General features: G+C 46.6%; 1 protein-coding gene across 1 annotated transcript in view; it reads left to right on the top strand.

Moving 5' to 3' along the window:
* Positions 1 to 19,186, top strand: part of FBXL16 (F-box and leucine rich repeat protein 16) — a 254,560-nt gene that overhangs the window by 208,303 nt on the left and 27,071 nt on the right. Inside the window, exon 4 of the mRNA XM_085628344.1 lies at positions 17,542 to 17,626. Within this exon, the coding sequence (XP_085484470.1) occupies positions 17,542 to 17,626 (85 nt within the window). The remainder of the gene's footprint in view (positions 1 to 17,541; positions 17,627 to 19,186) is intronic.

The following is a 19,186-nucleotide window of genomic DNA, read 5'->3' as shown; positions in this document are numbered from 1 at the left end:
CTCCAAAAAAATGTGAGCACCTGCACTTAATATTTTACAAATTAAGCACTGATGCGGTCTCAGGCAAGACTTAAAAATGAAATAAAGAAGTCCACATAGCTATCTTAATCCTTACTGAACCTGGGTCACAGAGGCAATAAATGGTGAATGCAAACAATGAAAAGGGGAAAGGTTTTTATTGAAATGCATGGCACACCCACAGAGGAAATCAGCATAAGGACTAATAAGGGAAAAATAGCCCATGAGCCAGCATCAGATGCACTGCCTGTTTTATTGGCAAGAGACAGAAAGCTATTGCAAAAAAGAATTACGAAAACTGTTTGATGTGCTTTCTTTAAACACTAATCATTAGGGCTCATTCTACTATTTAATGATTCAACATGACATTTAAAGACTTAAATTTTTTGGGATAGTGGATAAACACAACTTGTTAAATGATTTTTTTAAGATTAGATTTTTCTTCTTTAAATTATGTAAATATTCACTTTAATACTTACATTTTTGTAATCAAAATGGTAGTTTTTAGTGTTTATCGCATACAGAAAAGTGGCACTCACCCAGCCCTTACTAGGCCTGGTTTTGTCCAAGGCCTTTTGGTTTTACTAAAACTATTTGCATACTGTACTTAATTATAAGGTGTTGGAGCCAGCCCTTTTCATCTGTTGGTTTGTTATTTTGTCATTCATAATTGTTTTGCGCCCACTACAGCATGAGGCAGTGGGTTAGCCCACATTAGCCACTAGCTTACTTTACTTTGAGTGATAGCATTATCCCCTTTCACAAGGAGAACATCCACGCACAAAGTATTTCCTATCAATGCCAGTCAATGTGTGCCTTTAGAGCCCACACATATTTTTGCTTTTAGCCAATGGGTTTTTTAGATTGGCAAGTCCTGGTAGCTTCCTCCCAGCAATAAGGTTTTACAAAAATCATGACAAAATAAAAAAAGTATTGACAAAGGGAAAAGGCCGGCAGCCAACCCTTAGGCTTTACCAATGGTTCTTTGACTTGGAAGATCTGCTCCTTTCCTGTACAACTTTTTTGTAAATACTGTATGTTGACAAACTCTGTCTGAATAGGATCCTTTCCACTTCTGACCCAACAGTGGCAATGCCATGTAAGTGGAAGTATGTGTAAGACACAGAACAGCATTTAACACCCTGTCCTTGACCAGTCTCACCCATCTCAGAAGTCATCTTTCAAGTCCAAAATGTACATGTACCAATAGATATTCACAGCTGTCTGGGAAAAGGCAGAAGTTCTGTAAAAGTATTTAATGTAAAAAAACAGCAAGCCTCCACACAGTCAAAGGCATCATTTCAATGTTCAAGCAAAGTTCAGTTGAAAATATAAATATAAATAAAATGTAGTAAAAATTAAGAAGAGCATTTAAATGGACCAATGGAAATTGCTAAAAAAATCCCATTGGAGTGTCCTATCTCAACAGGCCAAAGTGTCTCAATGGGGTGCACTACATTAGATGGCGGCAGCGTACCAAGAATATTCATTAGTGAGCATCAGGCCTCTCAATGGTAAAGTGTGGCAAAGTAATTTCCCTTGCCAAGTGTATTCTGCTTCTTAGAGGTTATGTTGCAGGACTTCTAAAAAGTTTTATCTAGTAGATCTTTGTTCATGTCTCTTCAGGTCGCAGTCCAAAGGACAGGGTTCCCTTTAGAAAAGAATGCAGCAACTGACATCAGGTCCTCTATGCGTTCTCAGTACTAATCCAGTCAAATGGGAATTCTGCAGTTAGTCCGGTGGCTCCCTCAGGGTCCTGTAACTTCCTGCTTAGGAACCCCATGACCTCCTGGAGGCAGGGCCCTGTAGCTTTCAAGCAGGCTTGTCACAGGAGACCCAGTTATCAATGTTCACGTGTGTCTGAGCAGGGGGGTGGAAGGCCAAACATGCCGTACTGGGCATCAGGCATTTCCCTGGGAGGCTGGAAGGGTGGTACCGGTTTTGCAGCGGTGGGGGCTTGTTTTCTTACTGGGGGGCCATTTTGCATAGGTGCTGCAATATCGGCACCTGGTAACAAAAGCAGCAGTGCTACACACTTGCACCCCCGCACTTCACCCGGGAGGTCGTCCAACAAAATTCCCAGGGCTGGTTTGAGTTCCCAGTCCAGCCCTGGAGGGGGGTCACAATCTGGTAGAAGTCCTTGGAAGGAGAGCATGACCTAGAGGCAAAGGCAACTTTCCTAGGTCTCTTCCAGCATGCAAAACAGCTATCCCTTTCTTTCCGCAGCAATGGTTGGAAGCTGTGCTCTCATTTTTCAGTCATGCGTTTAGGAACAGTGGCGTTGCAAGGATCCTTATAGGGTCCAGGCTACTTTATCATTGGGTTGCAACTTTACACCGATCTGTAGCTACCCCTATAGTGTTTTCAGCAGTGTGCTATGTTTCCGTTTCCTGCTACAGGAGAGTCGCTTTCCGGCTGAAGAAATCTCACAGACTCCCTTTTAGAAAAAATCAAAGACAGAGAAGTCTCTCTTTACAAGACAGATTTGTCCTCCAGAACTTCAGGCTGTCCCACTAGATACCAAGCCATACCCTTTGCAAAACAAAATCATTCCAGCATCTTCTTGGAATACACAGGCAGATAGGATTACATTGGTGGTCAGAGAAGCTATGAAATGAGCAGAGCTGAATGAGAAAGGTGACTGGAGGCATTCACACCTTTCCGCCGGCGGCAGGCATGCTCCAGAAGTGCCCTAGCCCTCACCCATAGCTTTGTCCCCAAAGGCTTGCCTGCAATATTTCAAACTTATAACCTATCTATTCACCCTACCAATCGAATGAACTAACATACCCCTGAACTCCCGCTAGTATTGACAATAACGCCCCAGTGGGCGCTCTCTTTACACTAACTTTCACCCTACTGATCGAATGAACTAACATACTCCTGAACCCCCGCTAGCACTGACAATAACACCCTAGTGGGAGCTCCCTTTATACTATGTATTCACCCTACCAATCGAATGAACTAACATACCCCTGAACTCCCGCTAGCATTGACAATAACGCCCCAGTGGGCGCTCTCTTTACACTAACTTTCCCCCTACTGATCGAATGAACTAACATACTCCTGAACCCCCGCTAGCATTGACAATAATGCCCCAGTGGGCGCTCTCTTTACACTAACTTTCACCCTACTGATCGAATGAACAAACATTCTCCTGAACCCCCGCTAGCACTGACAACAACACCCTAGTGGGACCTCCCTTTATACTATGTATTCTCCCTACCATTTGAATGAACGAACATACCCCTGAACCCCCCACTAGCATTGACAATAACGCCCCAGTCGGAGCTCGAACCCCCACTAGCATTGATAATAACTCCGTAGTGGGAGCTCTTTACACTGTCTTTCACCCTACCATTCGAATGAACTAACATACCCCTGAACCCCGCTAGCATTGACAAGAATGCCCTAGTGGGAGCTCCCTTTACATTATCTAGTCACCCTACCATTCAAATGAACTAACATACCCCTGAACCTCCTGCTAGCTTTGACAATAACGCCCTAGTGGGAGCTCTCTTTACACTAACTTTCACCCTACTGATCGAATGAACAAACATACTCCTGAACCCCCGCTAGCACTGACAATAACGCCCCAGTGGGAGCTCCCTTAATACTATGTATTCACCCTACCATTTGAATGAACTAACATACCCCTCAACCCCCCACTAGCATTGACAATAACTCCCTAGTGGGAGCTCGAACCCCCACTAGCATTGATAATAACTCCGTAGTGGGAGCTCTTTACACTATCTTTCACCCTATCATTCGAATGAACTAACATACCCCTGAACCCCGCTAGCATTGACAAGAATGCCCTAGTGGGAGCTCTCTTTACATTATCTAGTCTCCCTACCATTCAAATGAACTAACATACTCCTGAACCCCTGCTAGCATTGACAATAACGCCCTAGTGGGAGTTCTCTTTACACTATGTATTTACCCTGCCATTCGACTGAACTAACATACCCCTGAACCCCCCGCTAGCATTGACAATAACTCACTAGTGGGAGCTCTCTTTGCTCTATCTATTCAGCCTACCAATCGAATGAACTAGCATACTCCTTAAACCCCCGCCAGCATTGACAATTACTCTCTAGTGGGAGCTTGAACCCCCGCTAGCATTGATAATAACTCCCTAGTGGGAGCTCTCTTTACACTATCTATTCACCCTACCAATTGAATGAACTACATTCCACTGAAACCCCTGCAGGCATTGACAATAACTCCCTAGTGGGAACTCAAACCCCGCTAGCATTGACAATAACTCCCAAGTGTGAGCTCTCTTTGAACTATCTATTCACCCTACCAATCGAATGAACAACATACCCCTGAAGCCCCCCGCTAACAATAACTCCCTAGTGGGAGCTCTCTTTACACTATCTATTCATCCTACCATTCGAATGAACTAGCATACCCCTGAACCCCCGCTAGCATTGACAATAACTCTCTAGTGGGAGCTCTCTTTACACTATCTATTCACCCTACCAATCAGATGAACTAGCATACCCTGAACCCCTGATAGCATTGACAATAACACCCTAGTGGGAGTTCCCTTTACACTATCTATTCACCCTACCATTCGAATGAACTAACATACCCCTGAACCCCCCAGTAGCATTGAAAATAACTCCCAAGTGGGAGCTCTCTTTACACTATCTATTCACCCTACCAATCGAATGAACTAACATACCCCTGAACCCCCGGGTAGCATTGACAATAACTCCGGAGTGGGAGCTAGTGGGAGCTCTCTTTACATATCTATTCACCCTACCAATCAAATGAACTAACATACCCTGAACCCCCCGGTAGCATTGATAATAACTCCCTAGTGGGAGCTAGTGGGAGCTCTCTTTACATATCTATTCACCCTATCAATCAAATGAACTAACATACCCCTGAACCCCCCGGTAGCATTGATAATAACTCCCTAGTAGGAGCTGTCTTTACATTATCTATTCACCCTACCAATCAAATGAACTAACATACCCCTGAACCCCCCACGTAGTATTGAAAATAACTCCCTAGTGGGAGCTCTCTTTACACTATCTATTTACCCAACCAATCATTTACATGAACTAACATATCATCCTGACATCTAACAGCTTCTGACTCCACCACAAACTGGGGTAATGCATATAAGGGTTTCCTCAGAGAAAACAGGATTAAACTCGCGAATCAAAAACCACTAAATTAACCACTAACCCTGGGTTCCGTAGTGGCGTGATACTCACCATCAAGCATTTTAATGCCTCATCAGGAGTAGCAAGTACTATATAAATGCATTTACAGTACAATATAGTGAAATTCAATATTGCTAAGTCAATATATTTGCAGGTCAATATTAAAAGCTCACTATCCCAGCACCAGCAATCTATCTACTGCAAGGTGCACCCTAAAACTGATGGCAGTAGCGTATCAAAAATTGTATTACGCACGGATTCAAAGAGACATATATTACAAGCCCAAAATTGAAATGGACATGTTGCTCAAGATAATAATTTCTATGTCCATTATATCTTGATGCATACTATACACGATGGATGCTATTTCTTCCAGCATGTGAGCACTCACGACCAATATGGAATGTATTTCAGGCAGCAGGCATTCCTCCAGTGACATTTTGTGGTGCATCTGTTGCTCAAACTGAACACACTTTGTTTCTGATTGGTAAATATATGTATTTTCTCCTACAGAGGAGCATTTCTTGTGGATACACTGAAAAACCTTGAAGTCCATATTTGTCCCGTGATCTCCCATTCAGATCTGGCTCAAACATAAATTGAGCTAGATGTAGGAACTGGCGATCGCTGTAATTCTGCGCAGAGAGATGGTCTGACGGAAGGGGGAAGGTCAGCATTTTGCTGGAAGATATATTCAGATGTATGGAAAAGGGATTATATACTAAAAGGTGAACATGACAGCCTTACTCATTCATGTGCATGGGGCAGCCTTCGACTAGATGCTTCATGCACCTACAGCAAATGCAAGAATAGAAGCTTGCTGTGAACAAGAGATCTCCATGGCTGGTTTGGAAAAGTGTCAGAATTGTAAGCCCTGTTCTTGTTTTTGATAACCAATTTTATTGAATTTTTGTGACATGAAAAAAACCACAGGACTGGTCATTTCTCTTTTCAGGACTTAATGTCTTGACATTGCCTTCCTACTTCATTATATATGGTACATAGTACAATGCCTGCAAATCAATCCATCTTGCATTACGTTTTGTTCTCTTTATATTAGCAGGCCCAACCATTCACCCCACACCCAACCACGTTTAGCAGGAAAACCCCTAGCTTCATATGTAGGTTTTTCTTGTGGGGCACACCAGTCTACGCCCTAGTACCACTTGATTACGCTGGGGGAGTGTGGTCATTCCAAACAGCTGCAATATCTCTTTTAGCCACCATAATGGCTGTACCCAAGAAGAGCTTATCCATTCGGGACCCGTCTAGTCCATCCATGACTCCCAGAAGCAGAGTCAATGGGTTAAGTGGAACCTCCCAGCCCAATACAACGGTCTGTTCAGACACAAGCGTTTCCCAGTATGGAGTAAGATGGGTGCAAGTCCATACCATGTGATAGAAGTCTGCAGGTTCTAACCCGCAGTGCGTGGAGGCCGGAGTGGCTGAGAGCCCCGCACAGTGAAGGCGACTTGGAGTGAGATAAGCACAGTGGAGGTAGTACAGTTGCACCATTCGGAGCCTGGCCAAAATAGTGATAATTTTGGGGGCCACCAGGGCATCCCCGCAATCCTCATCTTCCAGCGGGCCCAACAATGTTTCCCATCGGAGTCTAAGGGGGTCGAGTGTGGTCAGGAAGTAGTTGATTAGCGATCAGTAAATCTTCCATACCCCCCTTCCCGAGATTACCCATTATTGAATTATTATAATTGAGATTGAATTATGTAAGTGTAGTGCCTGCTGGCACGTGTGAACTAAGAGCATGGCGGAATTGTAGGTACTTATAAAATTGTGAAGGGTGCAGGGAGTATATGGTCTATAGGTCCTGAAAGGAGCTTAGGTGGCCCCCCCTCCAAACATCCCCTAATTGTGTTATACCAATCAGGTCCCATTTCTGGAATCCTTCCAACGCTCCCACTTCCAAAAGCCAGGTACCGTGCCACAGGGGAGTCTGCTGCGCAAGTTTAGTATCCCAGTGTGTATAGGGCAATTTAGAATGCCAGGCAAGCAATACCGCTCGAGTCACCGTGAGAAGTGCATTAGGTATTGGGCCCTCATATAACATTGCTTGAATATGGGAAAATCCCAGTCCTTCCAGTTCAACTCTGTAAGCCGGGTCAGACCAGCCTCTGTTAAACCAGTTGTGCAGGACTAATAGGTGAGTAGCCAGGTAGTATAGGTAGAGGTTGGTCATTGCAATGTGGGGTATTTGACAGTGGGTGAGGGCCATGCGCAGTCTCGAATTGCCCCAGAGGGACACCGTGGCCAGGCTGTCCAGTTACCTAAACCATCCTTGTGGGAGATGGAATGGGGTGTTCTGGATGATATACAAGAATCGGGGAAGCACCATCATTTTAAATAGAGCGTTTCTCCCCATGGGGTTAAGTGGGAGAGTTTGCCATCTACGGAGGTCCTCCTTGGTTTTATTGACTAGTGGGTTAATGTTAAGTGACCATGCTAGATCTGGAAGCAACGCAATCCAAATATCCAGGTGCTGAACGACAGGTGTCGTATGGGGATGGTTGACTTCCAGTCTATGAGTTTATTTGACGAGTGGTGGGGCACTAAGGTTGATTGAACAGGATTCAGGCATAGGCCCAATACCTGCTTGAAAGTGTGGAGAATTTGGAGGCACCTAGGTCCTGATTGCGCTTGCTCGGCTAGGAAGAGCAGGACATCGTCCTCATAAAGAGCAATCTGATACTCGTGCACCCCCCTCCATCTCCACCCTTGGAACTGTGCATCTGCTCGAATGAGGCAGGCTAATGGCTCTATCGCTAGGGAGAAGAGGAGGGGTGATAGGGGACATCTCTGTCTAGTCCCCCTCCTGATAGTCAAGACCTCCGAAAGGGCTCCATTAATGAGCCCCTTGCCATGGGGTTGGAATAGAAAACCTGCACCAGGCGACGGAAATATTGTCCCATGCCTGCCACGTCCAGCACTTCCTCCAAATATCGCCAATCGACTATGTCGAAGGCTTTTTTGAATTTGATCAGCAGAAGTGCTAAGTATGGGGTGAGCTGGTGGCCCATGGCCAAGTGGAGGTGATGACAACAGTGTCTTGTACTTCAGAGTGGCATGAAGGCGCACTGGTCCGGGTGGACAAGCTTACTGAGAACTGGTCTCTGGCGCTGGGCCAAGATTGTCGCATAGATTTTAACATCCATGTTTATTAAGAAATGAGACACTGCCTAGGAAGTGTCCGGATTTCAAACAATAGATATGAATTGGAAATGTGCAGGTGATCATGAGACCAGATTAGAACTGACCAGGAGGGGCGGATAGGGGAGGGGGGGTGGGGATGTTAAGTATTGAGATATGTTCTACAAGTTAAATTGCCAAAGAATATGTGGGGAATTACGTGGTCTGTAAATGGTAAATGAAGCAAATGATGTTCTTGTATACAACTGTAATGCGGTTCCCTATAAATGCCAATAAAACTTTATGAGAAAAATAAATCCATGTCTATTAAGGAGATCAGACGGTAGTCTGAGCAGGTGGCCGAACGGGGTTGTGATTTTGGGATGACGACCATGGTTGCTATGTCGGTTTCGGGAGGAAAGGCTCCTTTTTCCGCTACCTCGGTATATAGGTCATGGAGGTGGAGTATCAATATATCCCGGTACGAAGCATAGTATTCTTGTGGGAGTCCGTCTGGGCCAGGTGTCTTTCCGGAAGCGACCAGGGCTTTTCCTATTTCCTCCCTTCTGATAAGTTGGTCTAGGTGGGTCGCTTCTGGTTCTGTTAACTGGGGGAGTTGGGTCACCCCCAATCTAGACAGCATAGGGGCTGAGGTTTTGGTTTGGTCAGCTGAATAGAGCCGGGAGTAGTAGTCTGCGAAGGCTTGTGCAATGGAGGATGGCGTACGGCGGGTAACACACTGTTGATCTTGGATCTCTGGAACTATACAGTTTGACAGGGATTGCGATGCTAGTCTATGGAGTATCTTCCTGTTTTTATCTCCTCAGCTGTATTCGCGGGCTACTGAGGACCTCCACATTACTTTCGCCGATTCGAGAGAGAATTGTTTTATTTCGTTTCTCAAGAGCACAAGTTGTCGACTCTCCCTCTCTCCCTCAGATTCAGGTAAGGCCTGCTCCAAGCGAATCGCCTGGGCTTCTAGGAGGCTGAGGTGGATTTCTTGCGCCACGCGCTGGGCCTTAAGTTGTCTCTTGGTGAAGCCTCGAATTGTGGCTTTGCCAGCCTCCCAGAGTGTGCCCGGGAAAGGGACTGTGTTTTGGTTAGCGAGAAAGTATTGTTTGAGTTCTTCCCTGATTGCCTTTTTGAAATTTGTCGTATTGAAGAAACCAGGCGTTCAGCCTCCAAATGGGTCACAGCGATCCTGAGAGGTCTCCCATTTGGAGTAGAAGGGGAGAGTGGTCCGTTATGCCTCGGGGGAGGATGCTAATGTCCAAGACATCACGGAAATCTGGGGCCGACATGAAGACCATGTCAATATGCGCATGAGTGTGATGTGCCACAGAAGTGTGGGTATAGTGCAGTGTTCTGGGGTTCCATGTCCTCCAGACGTCACATACGCCCAGCTTTTCTGCCCACTCTGTCAACCTCTTGGCCTGTAGTGTCCTGCATGAGGATGGTGTGCCTGTGGTGTATATGTCGGGGCACATGACCGCGTTAAAGTCGCCCCGATCACTGTCTGGCCTAGGGGCAGGGAGGATATACTGTTGCTGATGACGTTCAGGGTGGCTGTCTGGGTTGCCGGGAGCACGTATATTGACACTAGGTTGATGGCCGCCCTCCCAGGGTCCTTCTTCATTCAGCCAAGTTCAGGGTGCCTCAGGTGAGTCAAAGAAGTGATTTTAGTTCCGAAAGATTACTCGGGCGAGCAGCCTGTACTGGAGTCTGAGTGCATGCAGTTTCATTTTAAACAAATAGGGAGGTGGAACTGATCCAACATAGCAGTAATCAACAGATTGCTTATATATATAAAATTCACATAGCATGGTGTCTTCAAGCTCCTGAGAACAGAAACTGCACACATTACCTGTTTCTTTCACTAAATATCCCACACTCGGCCATCCTTCTCTATGACCACACACTACTTAACAATGTTGCATTACATTAAGAACTAGACTTCAATGCTTGTCTAGTCCCCACATCTTCAGAGACCTCAGAAGATCTTATTCCACTAAACAGAAAGTCTCTCTCACACTATGTTGTAGTTTTATGGGTTGGAGCAGATGATCATTACTCTACGCTAGGAACCACTTTTTAATGTTATTCAACTTCACTCTTCCAGCCAAGGACATAAGGATCCTCCAACCCTTAGATCCAATGAAGAGCAGTGAGTACAAGATATCCGTCATTGCGCCAAGTGAAGACTTCATCCCAGAGGCAGGAACACCTCAAGAGCATCCTCACCAGACAAGGATCCTGTCTTGGAAATCCTGAGCAGAATGAAACGTCCATGTATGGGTTACATCAATGGAATGAATGAGTACTGCCATTATAATTAAAGTGAAAAACAGAAAATGGAACTAGTGAAAGAGAACAGGAGTCTGGAAATGAGAATCAAATGCTTGGAGAACTCAAAGTTTGACTAAAAGAGGAAGACTCTCACAAATTTAGATCCACCAGGATCTTTGAAATGCTGAGTCTGAAGGGTCACGGAGACTTTAATATGTTGCTGGTGCTGTAGGTTAAATTCAAGCTGTGATAAGAGAGGGTGACCAAATGGGTGGCCAGCTCATCTTCAGGGTGACACTTGAGGCAGAAGAGGAGGCTATTGAGTTTTGGTCCTTTTGTAACAGGATGTGCACGCTCGCTGTGTCAGCAGGCTTATGTTCGATATTCTAAATGTGGGATAACCTGAGGCAATACCCATATTTAGCAGTAAAAGTCCTGCACACACTCTCTGTATGGACAGTGTGCTAAACCAAGCCACCATCTTAGGTCATAGAAAATGTAGACCATTCAGGTAGTACAGCCCCGCTTTCTAAGGAAATCTTGGATGAAGAAAGACAACTCTTAGTGCTGCTGGGAGATATTGTACCCTCACGAGGCGTTCTGGTGCATTTGCAAACTTAAGTCGAGAGTTCTTTGCCGCAGAGCAAGGTAATGGGCACAAGGCTGTGATAAGGACTCTGTGGATGTCAGCTTCGTATCCATCCTTTGTTAGGGACCTGGGAGTCCCCCCCATGAGGATGAGTGCAGAAACTGATTGCATTTACTCTCCTGTGGACGGTACCTCAGCTCCCCAGAAATGGCATGGAAGGCCCATCTATGCACCTTCACATTGACTGGGAAGCCTCGAGCTGGGCAGAAGTGCCCATGGGAAACCTCTGTTTGTTTACAGGGTAACTAAGAGGGTTCGCTGCAGCTTTAAAAACACCTTTTTTACGTTGTGAGATGCTAACAAGAAGGAATGTAGAGGCATATTTACAGAAAAATGTCGGAGCGTGGAGCTGGGCCAAATTCTGCAGCACCTTTCTCCAACATTTAAAACGCAGGGATGTGCTATATTTACAAGAATACGGCGCACCCCTCTGTTTCCCCTAGCGTTGTCACAAAAAAGCTGCTTAGTTCCCACGCAGGCACCCTGCTGCCATGTTGCCAGGGTGGCTGCATGGCAGGGGCCATTGTTTATGTGCAGGAAGGGACACTTTCCTGCACATAAACTGTCATTCATGGTGATTTGCTTTTTCTATGTGTGCTGTAGAATGCAGCAAACATGGAAAGAGCAAAAATAGAGGAGAAATGAATAATTTCTTCTTGTGCCACCATTCTAACGCCTGGTGTAAGAAAGTGTCCTCTTTTTGCATGATTGCCCGCACTTTTTGCCAAACTTTTGATGTGCTTTGACTGAGTGTGCCCTGGGTTCCTGCCAACCAGGTACCCTGGGCCTTTGTTCTTTCTCTAAACTGCAATGATACAAAAACCCAATTGACACTCTTTGGCCACATGTAAGTCCGTTGTAAGTGGTACCATAGGTATCAAGGGCACTGTGGCCAGGGAAGGCCTCTAAGGGCTGCAGCACTTATTGTGCCTCTCTTAGAGGCCCTGTGCCTTCACACCCACACACTGCCATTGCAGGCTGCGTGTTTTGGTGCAGAACAAAGTGAAGAGTCGACATAGCACACATCCCTGTGTGCCATGCCTACAACCCACTGCCCTTGCATAGGTAAGCCACTCCTCTAGCCGGGTGCACTATACCAATAGTGAGGGTACAGGTGCATGAGCCCTGTACTCCTACAGTGTCTAAACCAATTCTTAGACATTTGAAGTGCAGTAATGCCATTAAGACTATATGCTCCTGGGAGTTTGTCATTATGAACTCCACAGCACCATAATGGCTTTACTGAAAAATTGAAAATGTTGTATCAAACTTCTCAGCCCATTAAACTCACACTGATGCCAGTGTGGGATTTAATGAAAAATGCACTCGGAGTGCATCTTAGAGATGCCCCCTGAAAAACGATGTAAGTCTAGTGTCCTTGCTGGGTGGCTGCTCTCCAGCTACCACCACCAGACATGTTTCTGGACCCCTGGGTCGAGAGCCTACCACTCTCAGGGTCCTGATACAATGCACATCCTGGGACGAGGTGCCAGGCGTCCTCCTCCATGATGTGCAGGGTCCACGAAGGGGAAGCTTCAAAGGCTTGCCGCCTTTGCGAGCTACACCAGCCATTTGCTCCTTCCAGCAACTGGCCCCCACCAGTTCTGTCCCCCACTTTAGGCGGGAGAATCGGTGGGAAAACCAAGTAAGAAAGGGAGGTGTGCCCACCTTTGCCAACCCCACCCCTCAGGTGGGGGAGGCGAGGTGAAGCACAACTCTCAGTCCCCGCCATCTTGCAGATAGAGGGACCCAGCCAACCAGAGTGAGGCATATGCCTCCCCCTCCCACTGGAGGGTGGCATAATAGGGGGTGTACCCTCCCCAAGGACGGGACCCAATGGTCCTGACCTTTACCTATCTGTAACGCCCCTAAATCTAGTATTTAGGAGCAACCCCGAACCTTGCCTCTGGAGAGAAGAACCGACAGGAAGAGAGAGGAAGGAGGACTAAAGAAGCCGTGCTGAACTAAGGAGAGGAGGGCGCCCACTGACTTGGCCCCAGCCCTACCAGCCTGTCCCAACCTCGAACCTACTCCAGTGAAATTCTGGCATGTTCTGCAACCAGCAGCCACCAAGAACCCAGAGGACCTTCCCTGGCTGCCTTCCCAAACCAAGACTTTGTCTCCTGTGAGCACCAGATGTGCTCACCCGCAGACTCTGGCTCTGGCCAAACCCATGAGTCTGCACTACTCTGCACCCAACATCCACGGCCCGAGTTCAAGTGGCCCAACACCACGAAGAGGTCTCACCAGCGATCCTGACCTGAGATCTGGTGATCTCTGACCTGCCTCGAATCTCCAATCAACGCATGTAGTCCCTTTCTGGAGGATCCCCCCAACTGTGACCGGAGCTGGTAAGAAAACCCAACAGCTAAAAACACCCCTGCACCCGACATCCCACGGTCTTGGGTGGCTTAACCAACGGTGTCCCAGCATTCCCAGGCATCCCAACTTACCTCTCCAACCGGTGATCGCCTTCAGAAGGTCTTCGTCCTTGAGCCTGCAGTGTTTGTTGCAACTGGAGAATCTCAATTGAAACCAACAGGGCACCCAACGCCAAAACAGTACCCTGCACCCAGCCGCCCCTGTGCCGATGTGGGTGCACATTGGGTGCTAACTCGGATCACCCTTTGCCCTGAGCCTAACACCAGGAGATTTGCTCCCACAACCTTGTGGCCTGCTCGTGAGCAGCCACCGACCAGAGGCCCGCTATCCCCCATTGGCTAACATTGGGCTTCAGCACTCTGCACCCGGTCGCCTTAGTGCCGCTGAGAGTGCATCCTTGACCCTGGGGGAACCCTGGTTCTAACCCCAGAATACCAACTCCAAAACCTAAGTACACACCGATAAACCGATGACACTGTTTCCTCCCAAAGGATTGCATTGACTGCTTTTCTTTGAAAATTCATGTGTGTGGAGTTGGTTTGTATGAAAACCCAAAAAACTGCAAATATACAAAAACTGTATTACTTATCTTTTTTCTAGAAAATGTCAGAGTGTGATATCTAGGCATATCACCCTGGTTAGCAAAAGTAACTTAAAAAGTAATGCAAGAAGTAGCATGCACAGTAATCTGTAAAGTAACTGAAAATGATTTTGATCTGTTGACTTACCTGTAATTCAACCAACTGCATTTGCACCTGCATTCCACTGTAATTCACTGCATAAAAACGTGCAGAGTATTGTTTCACTTACCTGCTGCACCAGGCTTGGCTTAGTTCTGGAAATAAAATAACTTAATAATATTTTTATACAAACAAATTGGTCTGAGTTAAGTCTTTGAGTGTGTGACATAATTTTTTGCCTGAGTGTGTACAACAAATGCTTAACACTACCCTCTGATATAGCCTTACTGCTCGCCCACACTACCACAAATAGAGAGTGAGGTGCTATCTACTTTTACCTCTGTCTATATTTGGGGTTCCACTGGACTCTGTGCACACTACACCTTGCTTTGGTATGGTATATACTGAGACAGCTTCCTACACCTGGTAATCCATGGCATTAGAATGATGCTGTTTTTGGCGCTGCCTCAGCCTGGTAAATCTGGGGCAGCGTCAAAAAGCAATGGGTGTTGGGTGGAACACCCACAGCAACACCCATTGCAAGCCCTTTTGCTACAGAAGACTGCAGCGGAAAGGGGCATATATTTACAAGGTGGCGCTTAAATGTACAAGATATGGGAAATGGCGCTATGCTACCGGAGCATCAAAAAAAGTGACGCTCCGGTGGCGATAGGGGCCTGTACATATGCCCTGTAGTGTCTTTAACCTGCCTGACTCCTGTAAGGGAACCACATCACAACAAACAGATCACAGGGCTGTCTTTCAAAGCACACGACTTTTAGGTCTCCGGACGTCAATCAGGCCTTTCGAAGATTCACTCCATTAGAGGGAGCTACATTGTGCCCACTCTGCTTTTTAAACAAGCCTTTATAGTTTGTCAGTAATGTTTCTTTTCAGCTTTGATGTTTACTGTTCCTTTGATGCCTAATAGGGCCTATAGAACTGCAAACTGCTTGCAAAGGTTGCCTTAACTTTAATGTTGATTTTCAAAAGTGAAATTGAAAGCTCACAAATTCCTTGCTTTTGTATTTGCTTCTATGCTATTTTCTTAAGTTTGCTTTGATATTAATCCTCATGTTTTATTTTAGTTGAGTTTTTGCTCGTTGTACAGTTTTTTGCACGGTGCCTAGATGTAGAGAGGGTTTCGATTATTATCATTCTTCATTTTTAAAGATAAAAATGTAACACAACCGGCTCTACTGCACTATAAAGGAAAGGCTGCATTTCACAGTGTCCCTTTGGACTGTGCCCTGTACTCTCCCAGTAGAAACACTTCTACACCATTAGTTGAGCTTCTACCAACAGTCCAACTTCATGTCCATGTCTCCTACACGCATATGTCTCATTATAATATGCAGGGAAACAGCCGCGTTGTAATGGCTGTTTCCCCTCCTACTCCACCCCTAAGGCACGGTCTTCTTACGACTCCTTCCATGGAGTAGTACTGAACCATTCGCCATGGAGAGCTGGCATACACCACCTTAACAGCCAGTACGTCCTGCACTATTTCACACCGCTCAAACCTCTGCACCATCTCTCACAACCATCTCACAGGTCCAGCACCATTGCATCATCTGGTTCATCCAGTGCCCCTACTCAATGCATGTAGCTGGTGCTACTACAGCAACCCAACATCCAGTGCCCTTCACCATTTTGCAGAGCCAATGACCGTTCACAAACACAGAACCAGCGTTCCCTGCACTGCCTCAGGGTGCGGTAACTCTGCACTGCCTCAGAGTGAGGTGACCCTGCACCGCCTCAGAGTGCGGTGACCCTGCATTGCCTCAGAGTGCGGTGACCCTGCACTGCCTCAGAGTGAAGTGACCCTGCACTGCCTCAGAGTGCGGTGACTCTGCACTGCCTCAGAGTGCGGTGCAGAGGTGACTCTGGACTGCCTCAGAGTGCGGTGACTCTGCACTGCCTCAGAGTGCGTTGACTCTCCACTGCCTCAAAGTGCGGTGCAGAGGTGACTCTGCACTGCCTCAGAGTGCGGTGACTCTGCACTGCCTCAGAGTGCGGTGACCCTGTACTGCCTCAGAGTGCGGTGACCCTGCATTGCCTCAGAGTGCGGTGACCCTGCACTGCCTCAGAGTGAAGTGACCCTGCACTGCCTCAGAGTGCGGTGACTCTGCACTGCCTCAGAGTGCGGTGCAGAGGTGACTCTGGACTGCCTCAGAGTGCGGTGACCCTGTACTGCCTCAGAGTGCGGTGACTCTGCACTGCCTCAGAGTGCGGTGACCCTGCACTGCCTCAGAGTGTGGACCTCTGCATTGCCTCAGAGTGCGGTGACCCTGCACTGCCTCAGAGTGCGGTGACCCTGCACTGCCATAGAGTGCGGTGACACTGCACTGCCACAGAGTGCGGTGACCCTGCACTGCCTCAGAGTGCCAGTGCTCCTACACAAACACATGGGGCTAGGTCATGGACATCATCTTGAAGGGTCATTGTCCCTACACAAGTGCACACAGCCAGCGCCCCTTCACCATCTCCAAGAGCCTCCAGATGCCTCTACACCAACTCACAGAGCCAGTACCCCAACACCAGCTCTCAAAGTCAATGCCGCAACACCAACCCACACAGCCAGTGCCACTTCACCATCTTCAAGAGCCTTTACCCCAACACCGGTTCTTAGAATCAATGTCTCTACACCAACTCACAGAGCCAGTACCCCAACACCAACCCAAACATCCAGTACCCCTACACCAGCTCCTCTCACAAAAGCGCACAACCAGTGGCCCTACACCAATTCACACAGTCAGTGCCCTACACAACTGAGCGTGGTTGGTGCCTCTATACAGACGCGCAATGGACCTACACCCTCTCACAGAACAAGTGGCCCTACACCAACTCACACAGGAAGTTCCCTTACCACATCTCAGAGTCACTGGCCCTACATCAACTGCAATAGGCAGTGGCCCTTCTCCATTTCAGAAGGCAGATGCCCCTTCACCCTCTCGCAGAGTCAGTGACCCCGCACCACATCACAGGGCCAGATCCCGATATATCTCACATGGAAAAACCACCTCAAAGGCTCAACACTCCTACCCCATCTCGCAAGTCAAGAGCCCCTACTAATCTTAAGGAGTCTCGCGCTGAGCGCTTCTGTACCATTCCTCCTTCACTGACCACGTTCAATCCTTTAGATATGGGGGAAGCTTCCATCTTTTTACACTGCTTTTCACCATTGCGTTTTTCTTGGCAGGTGTGTTCGCATCACAGATACAGGCCTCAGCTACCTGTCCACCATGTCGTCTCTCCGCAGCCTCTATCTTCGCTGGTGCTGCCAGGTAACAGGACTGCTCTGGGTCTGGGAAACACTGCACGTTTGTGGACCACTGAGCACCTCTGGGCCGCTGGTCGTATGGGGATGGTTGAGTGCCTGGTCGAGGGAGGGGGCTCCTGAGGGGCAGATGTAAGAGAGTAGGTAGATGGGATAAAAGAGAGTAAGATGGAGGCCACGAGACATAGAAAGGGCGACACTGGGGCAAGGAACCTGTAGGAACAAGGTTGAGAGGATCAGGAAGAACAAAGTAGAAAGAGTATGAAGGCAGAGGGGCGCAAGTAAGCAGAAAAGGAAAGACAGAGAGAAAGTGACACCTTGTGCGACATTGAAGGGGAGGTAGGAAAAAAGCAAGACAGACGAAAGGAAGGCAGTAAACAAGCAAACACTCAAGCAAGCAAAGAAGGAAAAAAGAGAAACGAGGAAAGATGAAAGAAAGAAAAGACCCAGGGGAAGCATTGAAAGTGTCATGAAAGAGATAAGCAGGTATGTTAAGCAATAAGAAATACAAATTAGAGGAAAAGGCTAAGGGATTCCAAGAAAGTGTGGCAGAAAGAGCAATAACATTGTGTGTGAGACCGGAAAGAAAGCTAAAATGCCCTGTTGGTCCATAGTAAAAACAGTCATTTCATATTTAGTACATTTTCTGGATTATCTGAAAATAAAACTCACAGTAAAAAAATACCACGTCGTCTTTTTGACGTCAGTAATGCATGGGGCACAATACCATGCTGTCTTAAACGATATGTTCTTACAAGTGCTTGCAAATATCAAAAGAAAAGATGAACTATGAATGGTATTTGGCCCTGGAGTTAAAGGTCTTTCTCACAATTTTAACTTCTAGATCATAACATTGCTGGTCGCTATTCGTATAAGAAGAAAAAGCAGTCTTTAACTGAGGAAATACTAAACTCTAATTAAAAAACTAACACCGGAAGTAAGCTCGAAACGCCCCCAGCTGAGGAGATTCGTGCTTGGCCATGTTTAGTTTCTCCTAGACAAGCTAGAGCCTGTTCTGTTCATTCAATACTGCATTCCAAATAATTATAAATCACACGTCAAGCTTGAGAACATACTCCGAATACTTGTGGATGTTGTGTGATTAGATATATGCCATATTTGAAGGGTTTTGAGATGATAACACGCTAACTGCTGTGTCAGCTCTATGCCTGATAATCCACATTCCCGTTTTGTATTTACAATCATGAATTACTTAATTTAAATACTGCTTTTTCTTAACCATCACGTAATAAGCAATATTTTGTTCTTAAACGTACTGATCGGATGAGATATTCACTCTTAGTCCAAATGCCATTCATAGTTCACTGTGCACATTTGCTTTTTATCTTCAAGCCCAAGTGTGCAAAAATGTATACATTTTCTGTGTCCAAGAAAATAATGTTCAAGGTGGCTGAGTATCCTACATATTGTATCGCTGCCATCCTATGTGTGGAGCGGTGGAACTCAAAACGGTCATTCTTTGTGCCATTGTAGCATTTTATTTTACGTTCCTGAAATAAAAGGTACCACAACCAGGATCACTGGGAGTGGTGTAGGGGTGTTTGGA

The sequence above is a fragment of the Triturus cristatus genome, chromosome 10 (assembly GCF_964204655.1).
Source record: "Triturus cristatus chromosome 10, aTriCri1.1, whole genome shotgun sequence".
In the NCBI taxonomy this organism is placed as follows: domain Eukaryota; kingdom Metazoa; phylum Chordata; class Amphibia; order Caudata; family Salamandridae; genus Triturus; species Triturus cristatus.
This window is presented reverse-complemented; position numbering and strand designations above follow the sequence as displayed.